At 45.2% G+C, this 16,089-nt stretch overlaps 1 protein-coding gene across 2 annotated transcripts in view; it reads right to left on the reverse strand.

The window, feature by feature from the left end:
* The window catches only part of slc25a26 (solute carrier family 25 member 26), a 59,399-nt gene that overhangs the window by 14,969 nt on the left and 28,341 nt on the right, over positions 1–16,089 (reverse strand). For both annotated transcript variants that reach the window (XR_006843014.1, XM_046384557.1), the window contains exons 6-9: positions 12,464–12,508; positions 8,466–8,535; positions 5,175–5,239; positions 1,499–1,572 (exon numbers count right to left, since the gene is read on the reverse strand). Coding sequence is in view for 1 of the 2 variants with exons in the window: in XM_046384557.1 (XP_046240513.1) it covers positions 1,499–1,572; positions 5,175–5,239; positions 8,466–8,535; positions 12,464–12,508 (254 nt within the window). In the remaining variant the exon portion in view is untranslated. The remainder of the gene's footprint in view (positions 1–1,498; positions 1,573–5,174; positions 5,240–8,465; positions 8,536–12,463; positions 12,509–16,089) is intronic.

Here is a 16,089-nt window from a genome sequence, read left to right on the forward strand (position 1 = left end):
AAAACTACACTGAACAGAGTCGGTGAAAAAGGTTCAAACTGCTCAGCTTCATTCCTTGCAAAACAAAAACTGGTGAAGTACAATTAAGGTTTGCCACAAATTCCCAGAGTCTCTGTTTTGTTGTGTGTATGCGGTATAAACGTGTCATTTGTGAAATTGTCTTCCATTTTGGTTTACGTAAGGCACAGAGCAGACACAGCCCGGAGGACATGTTGCTTATTAGTCTTTGTTTTGACATGTTTCCTGGTGCAGTTTGCTGCTCGCTGAGGGGGAGGCTGGTGTTAGCTCCACCGCTCTCTGCTAACCTGGGGTCTCTGGGGCATGGCACACACATGGAAGCACTTTAGAGCTTCACTACACTGCAATTGGGCCTATTACCATAATTACAGCTTTAAAGCCCCAGCAATTTGTATCAGGCATGCACCAGCGCAACCGCCAGGCCTTTGGCCCTGCGGAGCAACAGGCCCCCTCCTTTTACTTTCTACACACTCTCTACTGCCTTTGCTTTTCACTCTCGCGTCTCTCTCGATCGTCTCTGCTTAAATCAATATCAGGGGAGAAGGGGATTATTCAGGAGTTCCTCATGTTGGAGAGCTTATGGTGAATGTTATGTGTGGGCTGTACAATATGAGTGAGTTTTACAGCTGGCCCCAGAGGATGGTTGGAGGAGATAGAGGGAAAAAGAAAGACATCAAAGGTAGCCGTGTGGTGCAGAGGTGGGGGACTGGCATCAAAGAGCTCCCTCTGCACATTACCACTTGGCTACTGCCACAGCTGGGACAGTGGGATTTAGGCTTTTCCATGGGGGCCGGCCAACTATCACCTCATTGAGGCCGTGCAACAGTCTCAAACGTGATCTTTATTAAAACTGAATTCTGGGCTTTCACTGAACGTTTGAAAGCGGTTTGTAGGGAATCACCGTTGGCTCATCTTAAAACAAAGAGCCGAAACGTAATTTTTCCTCTGATTTGATTCCAGCACGGCAGCGTACACAAACAAACAATTACACAGTGGTGTGCGTTTGTGAGATACAGAGATGTCCCACTGGCGTTTGGCCTGGTCCCAAACCAAATCAGCTCTGAGCATTAGGCTGAGGTGCATCCTAACTAATACACAAGCGGGCCTATTATTCATCACGGCGAAGGGTTTGTTTTAGTGCTGGCAGCCCTCTACGACCCCATTAGACCTGGCCTTTTGTGCGGTGCGCATTATAAACACATCAAAACACTCAAATAAACCCGTCCACTTGGCCCTTGTAACACCTTAATCAATAGGACGGCACTGCTAGCAGGCAGGAAAAGCTTTTACGCATCTCATTTTTCAGCTGCAGCTGTAAATTCGCGTCCCACCCCCAGAGTGGCGACTGCGATAGCGTGAGAGACGAGGCGAGTTAAATCAAATCATGTGAAACAAAAGGCTTTTAAATGGGCTGGGATAAACAAAAAGGCTGTTCAGTTTTAAACAATCACAATGGTCTTTCTCCAAAGTGAGGACTCACCCTGTAAGGCCTCGGCTCTTCCACACCTCGTAGAGCACAAGAGGGATGTTGCCGCTCGCTGTGGTCGACCCGGCCTAAAGAGAAGGAGAGAGAAAATAGAGGTGTGACGACTGATGGATCGTCTCCTTGACTTCCTGCTCCTCCAGCGGACACCCTGTTTAGTCTTCCTCAGCTGAGCTTCCTTCAGCCCCCCCATTCCTCCCCCCTCCTCCTTTCATTCCTCCATCGCTCCCTCCAGTTCTCTTCACGGACAGCTGTGTCAGCGAAGGTGACACCTCATACACCCACCCGGCTGTTTGCCCACCCAAAAAACACACTCAACGAGTTCTCCTCGTCTCGCTGTACACCCGTCAAGTCTAGGACTTTTATTTACACAATACGGCTTAGCTGGCCAGCGAGTTTTTAATCCATCACTGTGGAGTGGCGGAGGAGTCCAGGAGCTGCAGGACAGGGCCAGCCAGGGTTAAGTGAGGGTGGGTGAGAGACAGGCAGTGGAGGCCATGCTAAAACAAGCAGAGGAGAGGAGAGGAGAGGAGAGGAGAGGAGAGGAGAGGAGAGGAGAGGAGAGGAGAGGAGAGGAGAGGAGAGGTGAGGTGAGGAGAGGAGAGGAGAGGAAGGGAGGGGAGAGGAGAGGAGAGGTGAGGAGGGTAGGGGAGAGAGGAGAGGAGAGGAGAGGAAAGGAAGGGAGAGGAGAGGAGAAGAGAGGTGAGGAGGGGTGAGGAGAGGTGAGGAGGGTAGGGGAGAGGAGAGGAGAGGTGAGGAGGGTAGGGGAGAGAAGAGGAGAGCAGAGGAGAGGAGAGAAGAGGAGAGGAGAGGAGAGGAGAGGAGAGGAGAGAAGAGGAGAGGAGAGGAGAGGAGAGGAGAGGAGAGGTGAGGAGGGTAGGGGAGAGAAGAGGAGAGGAAGGGAGAGGAGAGGAGAAGAGAGGTGAGGAGGGGTGAGGAGAGCAGGCAGGAGGAGCATGTGTGTGGGTGCATCCAATCTACGCCACAGCTCACTGAGCATGTAGGAAACAGTTTGCGGCGTCCGCTGTAAATTGTGAGTCCCAGATCTGCTGAAACGAGACACAGACTCCCGCATCTTATTCATGTGAGGACAGGAGGAGGGAAAAAAGAACAAAAACACACCCCTATTCCTTGTGTTTCTGTTGGAGACAGGTGGCTGAAAAATGACTCGTCTGACAAGTTTTCTTTTCCTTTACCGCTGTGGAATGGTGGAAGGAGGGAGTGGAGGAAGAGGGTGTCCAAAACACACACACACACTCACTCACACACACTTTCCTTGTGTAACTTATGCTGACATACAAAAATGTCTTCGTCCAGCTCAGTCTATACGTCTATCTGGCTTATGCTCGTGTGTGAGAAGCGAGAAATTAGCTTCACGCTGACCGTCTCAGCTCAGTGACGGTGATGACTGGTATTGGGTGTTGGACCTGCTCCGGCGTTTGCCACGGTCGGTTCCAGTGGAGGGCAGTGAACACGACATTAATGGCAGCTGTGAGGTACCAGCCCGAGGAGACGTTCAGTGCTGTACAGTAGCAGCATTGGAGACGTGCAGCAGCAGTGCGGCGTGCCAGGCACTCCGCCAGTGCTGCAGGCAGGGCCGTGCGGCAGGAGTTCCTGCCCAGGAGGGGCTCCGCACGTCCAGCTGTGCCCTGGACGTCTGCCTGTTTCAGTCCGGTCTGCGCCAGGCTGCCTACCGTACAACACCGCTCTTTCATTCTGCCCGCCTTAGAAAAGAAACAACCTTCTGCTTTGCTGCTGTGGGACGGAAACTAATGTGACAAGTTCCAACACCCACATTTCCTCCTCGTCCGATCCAAACCATCCATACCCATCAACAGCAGCCCTGCTCTCCCTCCGTCCGACTGTCTCTGCTCCTGCCGGGACTTGTCGTCCTTAGCTGCTGTGGGAGTTTGTACAACTAGACTAAACTTAAGTCTGACATGATTTAAAAAAATAGTGACATGTTACCTTTTAAGGTGAGGCACCACAGGTGGAAACGAAACTTAAAATGTAATTTTTCAGATATTTCCATGAGATTTCCATAGTTGATTGACAGAAAATGAATTTGTTCTGCGTTCTCAGTTGTGAGGATTTGCTGAGTAAACTCAGTAAACTGTCTTTGGTTGGCTGGTCAAAACAGGATGTGAACATAGGAAACTGCGATGGGCATTTTTCACCATTTTCTTACATTTTTGAGAATAAATGATCTTTCATTAATTGAGAAAAAAAATCTGTAAATAAGAGTTAGTTGCAGCCCTAATTTTTTTTATACCTGCTGTGTCAAATTAAGGATGGAAAGACAGGGTTTCACAGCTAATCTCAAGTAACATATCGCTACATTTTCCTTGTTTGTTCCTAGTAATTCTTTTCAACATGCCAGATTAATGCAGCCACCACATTCAGCACGCTGCTTTTATTATGTTAATAGTTATGGTAAATATTATGATAGGGTAGTTTTCATTTTTAATAAAAAGCAAACACATAGGAGTGTAAATGATCAAATAAAAACCTTACAAAATATCCTAAATACAACCAGTTAAACTATTCCACAGAACCACACAGAATGAAAACTGCACACTGCAGAAATCTGTGAAAATTTTATAGCTTGTTTGAAGGTAACCACGTTAACACTGAAAGTATTTGTACCTGAATGGATTTTAAACACAAACTTCCGGTTTGACTGCAGGAAACAGTTTGAACTTTACCATCCTGGCTTTAATCTCAAATACCCACGCTGGGGTCTTATCAGCAGAGGCTATTAAAGTTTAGCATCAGCTTTTTTTCTAGTTTACCTGTGGCGCATTAAGTTAATCAAAAACTTGGCCTTATAAAGTTATAACAGAACCTTGTTGAGGCAGCACAGGTCAAGTCTTCTGCTGGTGGTAAATTACAGCCGCTGCATTTCAAATAATGTTTACAGGAAGGTTTTGTACCGCGCTGTTCCACCTACGGCCAACAGCTTCTCGCAAGAGATCAAGACTCTGAGTGTTGTGTTAATTCCAGTATCTTGTTAGTTAGTATGGGGGGGGGGTGCACTGTGTCTTCTCGAAGGACAGTACGTGTGTGTGCATGTGTGTGTGTGTGCGTGAGAGAGAGAGAGAGAGATTGTGTGGGGGGGTGGGGGCGACTGGGGTAACTCTGAACTCACTACCCTTCTCACACACACAGAGCACAGAATGAGGGAAGCCAGACATACAGTCAGTGAGCCAGGAGTGAAAGAGGAGGTGGAAGGAGGGAGGAAGAGGAGGGGATGTCACTACAGAGAGAGGAAGAGACAGAGAGGGGGACTGTTTGAGCAGAAGTCTTAACAGGAGGGACACTGGCCTTCTGCTTCACCTCTCAGTGACAAGCAGCCTTGAGATGGAAATTCCTCTGGAGCAGCAACGGGTCCTCAGTCTAACACTAACCATGCACACAAACATGTCCTCCCGACACTGTCCATAGTCCACATCAGATGATAGATGTGTGTGTATGTCTCACTACTGTCCCGGTGCTACCTCAGCCCGCTCCGTCCTGTGCGCTGACACTGTTGAAATTTGCTCAGGCTGCAGGGCCGCTCAGCCCTCATGCCTGCGAGGCATCACCTGACAGCAGTGTTTAAAAGCCGCTGCCAGAGGAGGTGGTGCTCGCCGTGTGTGTGTGTGTGTGTGTGTGTGCATTTCAGTGTGTATACCTTTGCTAGCATGATCCTGGTCTTCGCCACGTCAAGAGGAGTGGTAACAAACGCTGCTACTGCACCTACAAACACACACACACATAGTGCAAATATAAAATGTCCTGCCCTCTGCTCTCACACGATTCCTTAAATATTAAGAAATAACATAATAAAGACCATTTTCTGAACCGCAGACACTGTAACATATTAATTCAGCAATAAACAGTGGAACTCTTGGCCCTCTGCACCATGAAGTTCATAAAAATGATAATATTACCCATCCGAGACCTTCCCCGTTATTAGACCACAAAAACCAGACAGACACACTTCTGCCAACCCCACACACACACACACAGATGTAGCATGGAGAAAAAAAACAAAAACACACACACACACACACATTCGGATACATTCAGATGTACAAAAACCACCAACACACATACATATTCAGAGCCACAAGCGCACACACCCTCCTCTGAGTTTTACAGAGCAGTTACACCCCAACTTCCCTCTGTCTCTCCAAGTTGGAAGCTGGATGGGCGTCACAATCCGGGGTGTCCCCACTGAGCAGCAGTGCATGTCTACGTGAGTGTGTGTGTGTGTGTGTGTGTGTCACTCTCCCACACACACAGCAACTTTTCTCACTGAACAAATCCATATGGGTCACTGAGGAGAATGCAACTGTAAGTGAGCTGAAGAAACAGAGTGTGGTGTTACATTTTACAGGTAAATGCTGCCTGATTATAAGAGTGGATTTAATAATAAAACTTGATGTGATGCAGGTGAGACCCACACCAGACGGTGATGTAATCTTGTCTCGGACTGGGTAGCTGTTTTTTTCTAGCCTGTTCAAACGGGGTCAAGAGCGTCGTAAGTTAAGGCAGAGTACTGGTGGAGAGATTTGGGATGATTAAGTGCGCCTGTGTGAGCATTTCCAGTGTCAAGCAGGTTATGTATGAGTGAAAGACAGAGTGTGAAGCACGATGTAAGGGGAAGTGACTGAAATTTGAGGATCCCTCTTGGACAGCAGCTCAGCTGCAGAGGGACGTGAACTTGATTCCTATCCTTGGACCCACGCCCCTCCACACACCCCCCACACCACCAGCCAACCCCCTTTAGGCTCAGAGTTGCCTTTATTCTCCCAATTTCACTTTTTTCAATATGTCCCAATGCAGGCTTTGAGCTAAACACAGTCTGTAAATGTCCGTAATTATTTACCATTATATTATAATGAGCAGTTTAATCTTCACTGGCTTTACAAAAGGTTCAGCCCATCTGATGAGGAGAAGTGCTCTGACTAAAAACATGTGTTCTCAAACTGCTCTGCTCCTCATTTCATAGGTCTTTTATGTTTTTTGTTTTTTTTCCTATTCTTGTCTCAGTCTGCCACCCACTCATCCCCATCTCCTGTCTCCTCTTTCTCTGCCTCCATTCTCATTTTTCCCTCTTTCTCCTCTTCTTCACAGTATGAACTGAGTCCTTGTAGGATGGTGCAGAGCCACGTCTCAGCTCCTTGGGGTTCTGATTCCTCATCCCCTCCTCTCTCCTTCACCTTTATCTCCAATCTCTCCTTCTCCCCTTGAGCAGCTAAACTCTGCCTCTTCCTGTCCTGTCTGGCATGTTGTAGTGTTGTAGAGTTATGGACTGAAAGCTATAACCGTCCAACACGAGCTGCTCTGCGGTGCTGTTCTTCTGAAATATATATTTTGATTGTGGTTCTGCTTTTTCATTGTGAAAAACAGATGAAGACAGAGTAAAAAGACAGATGATGTGAGGCATTTTTCCCCCCAAAGCTACAAAACTGAAGGAACATGCTATGTTGTTACATGCCCCTTATATTATTTTAATGTGTTTTTCCCCTGCCAGTGACTTTCTATCAACTTCATGCAGGAAAATTTCATTTTTCCTGAATGCATTAAACAAAATCACAAAGTTACATGTAAAGGAAGCTACAAAACTCCAAGAGAGCAAAATATACAATAAACCAGTTAAAAAATTCTGATTGATTAGGCCTCTGCTCGAAATTATGTGATGTCACCAGATTGGATGGACCAATAAGAATGAACGGCACAAGGGAGGCTGTAGCCCGACCTCAACAAAGCATCATTATGGAGTGGATGATCAGGACACTCAGCAACTAAACAAGGTTTTTTGGTCCGACGTGCATGACAGATGTCCTGTAATCTGAGCTTGTCGCTCCAGAACAATCTTACAGTTTATTAAGTTTATTAGTGAGTTTGTTATGATCTTATAAATCATTAAGAAGCTGTCATAACACATTGGAGAAAAAGGGCAACTATTGTTAAGTCCCAGAGCTCAGTGATTACTGAACTTACTTGTATTCTCCATCAGTCAATATTCAAACCTGGCAGCTTCTTCAGATGTCTGTCACTGGCATTTAACCACAGTAAGCATATCTTTATATCAAAAGGTCTCATCTGGCTTACCTTATTAATATATCAAATTACCAGATTCATACTGTCATGATTTGTTTATACTTTTTTTCCTTTTTATTAACGATACTTAGTATTTACAACCTATTTAATAACATAGCAGCAGTCTCATTGTAGCAGAGCTCCTTCAATTAAAACACAAAATCATCAAAGACAGGCCCGTGCTTCTAGCCTCTCTCTAACTTTATTCATCCCTTGTGTTTCATAGCTTGATTTAATTCTCTAGAGTTGCTTTCCTTTCCTCTAGTTGTGTCCATGTCTTTGACTCCTTTTCAGCACTTATCTCTGTCTCCCTCTCTCTCACCCCCCCCTCTCGTTTAAACCACTTCAGGCCCCAGTGCTCAGGAGGTCGCACAGCTGCAGGGGCCCATACCCAGGAACCGTCCCCCTCTCGTCCGTGCTCTTCCCTCCCCTGGTTGTCTGTCTCTCCCCTGATGCTCATCCAGTCTAAGGTGGGACCATAAAAGTCAGCTATGGCACAATTTTTGTTGGCTGAAAGGCTTGAGAAGTCTGATAATAAGACTTTTATGAGACAACAATGCAAAATTCTGCAATTTCAGTGCTGTAAGAAAGTAATGTTTATGAAAAACGCCTGGTCTCGTTCCACTCTGTTCTCTTTTCTCATCCAATCTGTTGTGCAGGTGAGGATGTGGTTTGCCAGCTGAGCTCACTTTTCTGGAAGTTCAGAACAGTGAAACTTTGGGTAAATTTCCTGGCCATCTATATTCATTAGTATTCACCCACCCATCCATCCATTCAGCCATCCTTCTGTCCCTTCCTTACTTCCTTGCACCCTCCCACCCCATCTCCTCTCTCTCTCCGCCTCTTTCCCAAAGCAGCAAATAATCCCCTGCACCTGCAAAAGCTCCGCACACTGCAGCCTGCCAAGAGTAGAGCGTGTGACCTTGCCTCCATGACCACAGAGTCTGGGAGAAAGAGAGAGAAATGTTGAGAGAGAAAAAGAGGGTTGTCGGTAGAGGGGGGATGATGAAAGGGAGAGAAAAAGAGGAGAAAGAGGGAGGGAGACAAAGAGAGAGGACTGTCGTTAGTAAGTGGAGATATCAGACACATTGAAAACACATTGTGAACCTTGGTCCAGTCTGGGGTCCAGGCCTGCGGCTGGGAACTGGGCTGTCCGGCTATTTTTGTGTTGCCTTTTCTCCCCAGTGATGTCATGCTACTTGTTTCCCAAGAACTGGGACTGGACAAGAGGGAGACGAGAGGATATGCTGCAGAGCTCCCACCGTATCACGCTTTACACATTTTGTCTCGATGCCATCATGTTTCAGTACAGTAGGTCAGAACATAATGCATACACATTATACACATCAACACATCATTTTACTTATTAATATTTATCTATTGAAGCACTAAATTATACAGTGGCATCATATAAATGTACAATATACACCAGGGGTCTAAAACTCAAATTACATTGGCCAGGTTGTTCTGTGCAAGCGGGGCTTCATGCGCAGCCCACAGGAAAAAAGAGAGAAAAAATTAATCTGCAGGTAAATAAACACAGTGTTTAGCAGGGTACTGCTGTTTGAAACTGAGACAGACAAAAGAGGCAGTGGACTACATGTAAGATGCACCGTTTCTCAGGGGTTGCGCTGGGCCCCTCGCTTGCAGTGAAGAGGAAAACTTAATGCTCCAGCATACCAAGATATTTTAGACAATGCTATGGTTCCAACTTTGTCGCAACAGTTTGGGGAAGGCACTTTCCTATTCCAGCATGACTGTGCCCCAGTGCACAAAGCAAAGCTCCATAAAGACATGGTTGGATGAGTTTGGTGAGGAACAACGTGGCTGGCATGCACAGATTCCTGACCTCAACTTTACTGCAATAATCAAGCCTTCTCTGAAGAGTGGAAGCTGTTATAGCTGCAAAGCTGTCTGTGTATTTAGAATGCGATGTCATTAAAGTCCCTGTTGGTGTTATGGTCAGGTGGCCCAATATTTTTGCCTACATAGTGTAATTAGCTGCCTAAATGGCAGCTCAGCAATTGAATGGCTGACAGACTGCAGTTGAAAGAAGGCAACACGAGAATCCCTCGAAATTCCATCACTGATACATGTCACAGCTACAGCTGGGGGTTGACAGGCGTAACATTTTACGACTCACCCGGTAACAATGAGGCAAACTACTTACACTAATAAAATAATGGGTTTAATTGGAAATATTTGGAATTTGAACGCTTGACAGTGCTTTCAATGCTGCCAACGCATCATGTCATTATTCCGACCTGCACATTATTCTGAAATTCGACAAACCAATTAGTATTTACTCAAGTCCAAATTACCTCTCAAGAATTACACAAAATTAACTTCTTTGTATATTGATGAAGTGATTGCACAGCTTCACAGGTCATACAGGGTCAAGCTAAAGAAAAGAGATTGATTGCACAGCATTTTGTCAACAGAGTATACAGGAAAGGAATATGTAAAATTAAACTGATGTCCAACGCACAAAAACTGTGTCTGAAAACCCTCGCAGCACAGGACTGCTTACCCAGATGCCAATAGCTACTGAGTGAAACCACCTGGTGTTTTTGTTTGGAGTATGAACTCTTCTTCTCTTTTCCTCCAGCGACTAGTTTCAGCAAAGCAATGAGGAGACCGTCCACGCAACGTTAGGCTTTGTGTAAAATGCATGTGGACAGCTGGGCTGCCTCGGGCGCCGAAAGGTATGATTACTTCTCGGGGAGAGCAATTGAGCAACAGCATGGAGCGATTACTAATATTTTCTTTGTCCATTCTCCCCCTGCGAGTTTAATCTGTTGCATGTTATCTCATTCCCCTCCTATCTCGCACATGTGCGGACCTCACGAAAACCATGTGTGCATGCACACAACACATGCAAACACAAACAAGTAAGCACACGGAGAGAGACAGCGAGGAGAGGAACTGGCAGGCAGCGTGTACGACCACAGGATGCATCATGTGTATTCCATTAGAGGGCAGATTAAAAAGGAGATTTTGTTTTCCCACATCAAAGGCCCCATGCTGGGGGATTCCTCTCTGTCTCTCTGCATCTCTGTCCATCCCTTCCTCTTTGTTTCATGAATAAATAATGAGGGGGCAAACCTGGCAAAACGAACTTTTTGACCTTCGCACCCTCGTGTCAGGGTCAGAGTTTGCACCTGGGCGGCTTCCCACAGGAAAGAGGTGGACCGTGTGCACGCGAGTGTGTCAGGACATCACGTATGTGTTTGTGTCGCGCGTGAGGAGACGGCATCTGTAAGTGCATCACACTGGTTAAATATGTATTCCCATCATGCCTCTGACACACAATTCCTTGAATTTTTTGTGGCTCTTACTTGGTGTTCAATCATAACCTAGAAGTGTTACACCCTCCTGTTTTTCTAATGTTGTTTTTGAGGTCAGAACAGATGGGGGTAAACTGTCGGCCCTATTCTACAGCCGCTGTTTGGAAAAACAACTGAGTGAAAAACCACAATATTGTGAAATTAATGTGTGAACGAACAGTGAGAATTACTCTTTGGATATTGAGGTCTGGTGTGAAAAACACTTTAAATCTGTGCAGTGACCAAAGTGTAAAATTCTTGCAGATGCTGTGAGATGTGTCTGATGAATTTAGAAAAACTTTGTGCCTGGAATATGCCTCTCAATAACATCCCAGGATTTCAAGGATGCATTGAATGCACTCGGTGAAAGGATTTGTCACTCCTCTTCCATCAGTCCTACAGCAGTTGGTTGGCTGGCTGGCTGGCTGGTTTTCTCCCTTTCTGATTCTCTCACTTGACAGCTGTGCTGGCTCGTGTGAAGTAAAAAAAGAAAAAGGCCATAACGCAGCACATTACTATCCCACAAAACAGATGGGAGATCATGCCACACACATGCACTCTCTCAAATTCCTTCACGCTGGCATTTTTCGAACTAAATCAAGTCATTCTTGTTTATGAAAGCCTCTGAACATCTTGGTGGTCATTCCAAAGGATTGGCAATAAAAACCTGTTGCAAGCAGTTCCTTCTCCTTCCATGAGGAGTCAGCTGGTCTTTGCCTTTGTAACCGAGGAAACGCCTCATTAGCTATTGAGAGCACTTTGTTAATAACGAGGGTACATCTGGGAGGACTGGGAGTTTGGAAGCCAGTGGATGGAGAAGAGGATAAAGAGAAAGAGGAGAGGAGAAGTCTAGATTCCAGCAGCTCAGCTCTCCGCCAACGGACGTATCCAGATGGCCTGGAGAGAGAGGGCCTTTGACTGAGGGACAAAGAGACACTTGTGGATGACAAAATCTAACTCTCACAAATGTACAGATACACACATACTCACACACACACACACACAGCTGTGCAGCTTATTGTTCGTCTTAGCTCGGCCGTTAGCTCCTAACATTGATGGAATGTTTGACTGTCCGCCTCTCGCACCCTTGAGACATGATGTCACTCCGACAAAATGCCGTCTTTTCAAAGAGAAACAGCTTTTCGTGCTTTCAGGGCCGCACGGTGAAAAGAGAGACGGCGAGGAAAGATGATCTTAAGAAAGAGAGGTGGACAAAGGCTACAAAGACGCAGATGTACAGGACTTGTGATAAACTGAAGGTGGGTTTGATGGTAGCCGTGACATCCCATTAAACCGGGGCACAAAGACACATTTTCGCCTGCCACCGTGATACAGGGGAATACAGAGGGTGAACCTGCTGTAAATGTGTCAAAACATAAGCACACTATCATAACAGATTTATCCCTGAGAATAATTCCAGTAAATAATGCTACTGAGGAACGGTGGAGAATGAAGGGATGACGGGGGACAAAATAAATGGACAATAAAGACGGAGAGGAGAGTTAAGTCAGTTAGGCAAATATTTATGGAAAGATCTGATACATACCTTTAAATATTCCCAGAGTGGAAACTGCACCAGCGAGAACGGAATCTGAAAAAACAAGCAGACGGAGTTTTAGTCATCAGGATTATCTCAGCGTTAGTTTTTGATGTTCTGGAGGATCACGTTTCACCTTTGAGTGGTGAAATTTCACCTTTGAGTGGATGGATGGAGAAAATTCAGCAAAAAGGAACAGAGTGATGGTCGGAGTTCGACTGTTGCTACTGGAAACACGAAATTGGCTCAGATAGGAAGTTACAGCGGGAAGAAATCAATGGAAGTGCCAAAGCATTGGGCACATGACACACACAGACCACAAGCACACACACACACACACACACACACACACACACGTGTATCCTGTCGTCTTGCGCTGCAGGAATGGCAGAGTAGGACAGGAAGGAAGTGAGGGAACAAAAACAAAAGCAAAGAGAGAAATAAATAAAGCGACACTGGGTTGTGTCATCAGTCTTTGATCACAGAAACAAGTGGATCATTCATCCATCTGTGCCGCCTCCTCCAACATGCTCCATCAGGCTATGTTAGCACGTCGGTTAAAAACTGGACAGATCCAACTCTGAGTCACCAAGACTACACATGAATCGTGTTTATGCCTCTTAACAAGCTTATTAAGCACTTAGTTCAAATGAGCTGACCTCATATAAACACACAATCTGATGTAGATTAGTATAAAGGGTATCTGCTGCATCTGCTTTGTGAGAACTGAATACAAAACTATTTAAGATCTTCAGAATGTCCCGGAGTTTTACTGCAGGCTGTTTTGAAAACAAAAGAGATGACAGCTGCCAAAACGCGTGTAAACTCAACTGAGCATTGAAATGAACTGACGTACAATCGTATTAAAAGTAAAATAAAAAGACATGTTGGTGCACAGTGGTGCTGCGTATGGTTAGTGCTGTCGCCTCACAGCAGTCTGGGCCCTTCTGAGCAGAGTTTGCATGTTCTCCCTGTGCGAGAGCTCCGGCTTCCTCCCACAGTCCCAGAAACATGCACATCAGGTTAACTGGCTACTCTACATCGCCCCTCGGTGTGAGTGTGTGACCGTTTTGCCCGTCAACAACTTCTACTGAAGTACAAGCGCCGATCACACAAAGAATTCAAGTGTTCTTCCATATTAATTTGATTAAAATAAGACAGTAAATATTTTATTGAGATCAAGATTCAAGAAGAAGAGACAGTTTATTGTAATAACAATGCCCGATTTCACATTTAATATTCACACTCATGTTAAATTTCACACAGAAGTACACTAAGTAACACTAAAAACTCTGTTTCCGACTGTTCCTTTGTAAAATCTTGTAAAAGGGAGTTAAATATGCGGTAACTAAAAGAAGCTACGGTTTTTGTGCTTTCAAACAGTGCACTTCACTTTCACGAGAGAAAAGAGAAGGATTAACGGATGAGTTTGACAAATTGTTGGCTGAGGTTACTGGAGTGTAGACCTCCCCAAACCTGAACAGATCAGGAAAGAGATCCCACTGTTACTCCCGGTTCTCATATGGCTACGATTTGGCTCCCATGCAGTTAAACAGAAGTTTTTCTTCCTCTAACACAACTACTCATAATGATGTTGTTAGTGTATAACATGCCCCTCACCTTTGGAAATAATGCTCGCACAGTGTAGTTACAGCTTACATTTGCTGCATACGTTTAAGCAGTGCACCCATAATAAACAAATACTGCAGACAGAAAAATAACTTATTTAATGTATTCTTTCTTTTTTTTTTAACTACAGCCAAATCACACATTTGACTCCTGCTGGATAAAGCAGGCCTGACACATGGAGCTACAGAAATGTTCCAGTGGAAACTCGTCTTGCCCATCTGGTCTACCCGGACAAACAGAAGCAAATTCTCTCTCTGAGGATGATCTGAAAACTTCATTTGATGCATTTCTGGTGTCCAGGCCACCGCTACCGGAGTATTATACAGCAAAGAGAGAGCACACCTCTGTTTTTCAGCTGTGGGGAGATGAGAGAGCCTCCAAAATGAATAAAAGTGCACCTGTGTTTTATTGGCACCATGATGAGTCCTGCTTCTTTCCAGGCCAGGAGGAAAGACAGGGTAAAAGCAAGGACTTGTCTGGGCAAAACAGGCCTATTAGATATTTTTATTTAACATTAAATAAGCCAGTTAAGTAATTCTTTACCATACTTGCTCAGATTTGCTGGGGGTTATATATCCACTGTGCTGAGGCTGATGCCCAGCATACAGACACAAGCATCATCTAAAAAATTATGATGCCAGCACCCTTAAAATGATACTGATAGAGGACTTAATTTGAAACCTTTAGGTTCCTTTTGTCTCCATGCTTGAAGAGGTGCTTCATCACGTTACTCATACCCGTAGCTTTCCCTGAAATAATCCTTCCTGCATTTCCTGCAGGCGTGTAGCATAGAAATCCTTTGGAATGTTTTGGTGGCGTCTCGGCGCGGTGAGCTGCCAGCTCCATTAAGCACACGGTGCTCGACTTCGCCACACCATAGACTGTCTGGGTTATAACTGCTGCGGTTCTGGACCAGTCACAAAATGCATTAAACTGAAGGACTCTTGCAGTGACTGACTGCAAGCAATCACTGCTAAATCAAATAGTAATATTTTCCAAATCTGGGTACAAAGAAGATACTGATTTATTTCAGTAGATACCTTAAAGGCATCGAGTACACATAGCCACAGTTAAAAGGGATTAGGTTTGCATGACTCTATACAGTTTTTTTAAAGGAAATCCTGCATTGTTTATCGCTAATGCACACAAAAGTAAGCAAAGGACTTTCTGAACCGAAACAAGTGTGTAGAGAGAAAGAGATAGAGAGACGGGTTCTGCGGAGGATCTGGAAAGACTGATCCAACAATGATTTATGAGTTGGTTTGACACCCCTGGCACACTGTGCTTGCAGGACGGGTGTGTGTGTGTGTGTGTGTGTGTGTGTGTGTGTGTGTGTGTGTGTGTGTGTGTGTGTGTGTGTGTGTGTGTGTTGCTTGGCAGGGATGTAGCATCTGAGATCCACACGCAGTCTGATTAAAATTGATAAGCCTTTCATTTATAGTTAAGGGAGGGCTGAAGGAACACACGTGCGCACACACACACACACACACACACACACACACACACACACACACACACGCACGCACGAAACATGCATAAACCAGACTAGATGTGGCATATGGCAGAATCCAACCGCTTGTGTTTGTTTAATAGAGTTATAACACCACACATACAGGGTAGAGATAATCACTGCAGTGTTATTGTTTCCAGTTGTAAAATAATTTCTTCTCATCTCACATCAACAAGCTCCAACCTACCAAAGCAACACTTCAACCTGATGTTGGCGTAGTGATGGAAGGAGTCAACAGACGTAATAAATCTCTCAGCTCAATGAGGAATGAGGACAGGTAGAGACAGAAAGAAGCGGTGAAGAAAGGAGTTTGGACAAGTAATCCATCTTGCTCTCCTTCTCTGTTCCTGTCTTAGACCAGTGCATCATCACACTGTGAACATCCCAATCAAAAAGTGACACCGAGTCTTTTCATTTTCTATCAAGCTAAGCAATACTCGCATTGTGTTACCCGCTGCCGAAAGGTTTTTCACCACAGCTGCAATTCTTGTCTCGC

The sequence above is a fragment of the Scatophagus argus genome, chromosome 3, assembly GCF_020382885.2.
Source record: "Scatophagus argus isolate fScaArg1 chromosome 3, fScaArg1.pri, whole genome shotgun sequence".
Taxonomy (NCBI): Eukaryota; Metazoa; Chordata; class Actinopteri; family Scatophagidae; genus Scatophagus; species Scatophagus argus.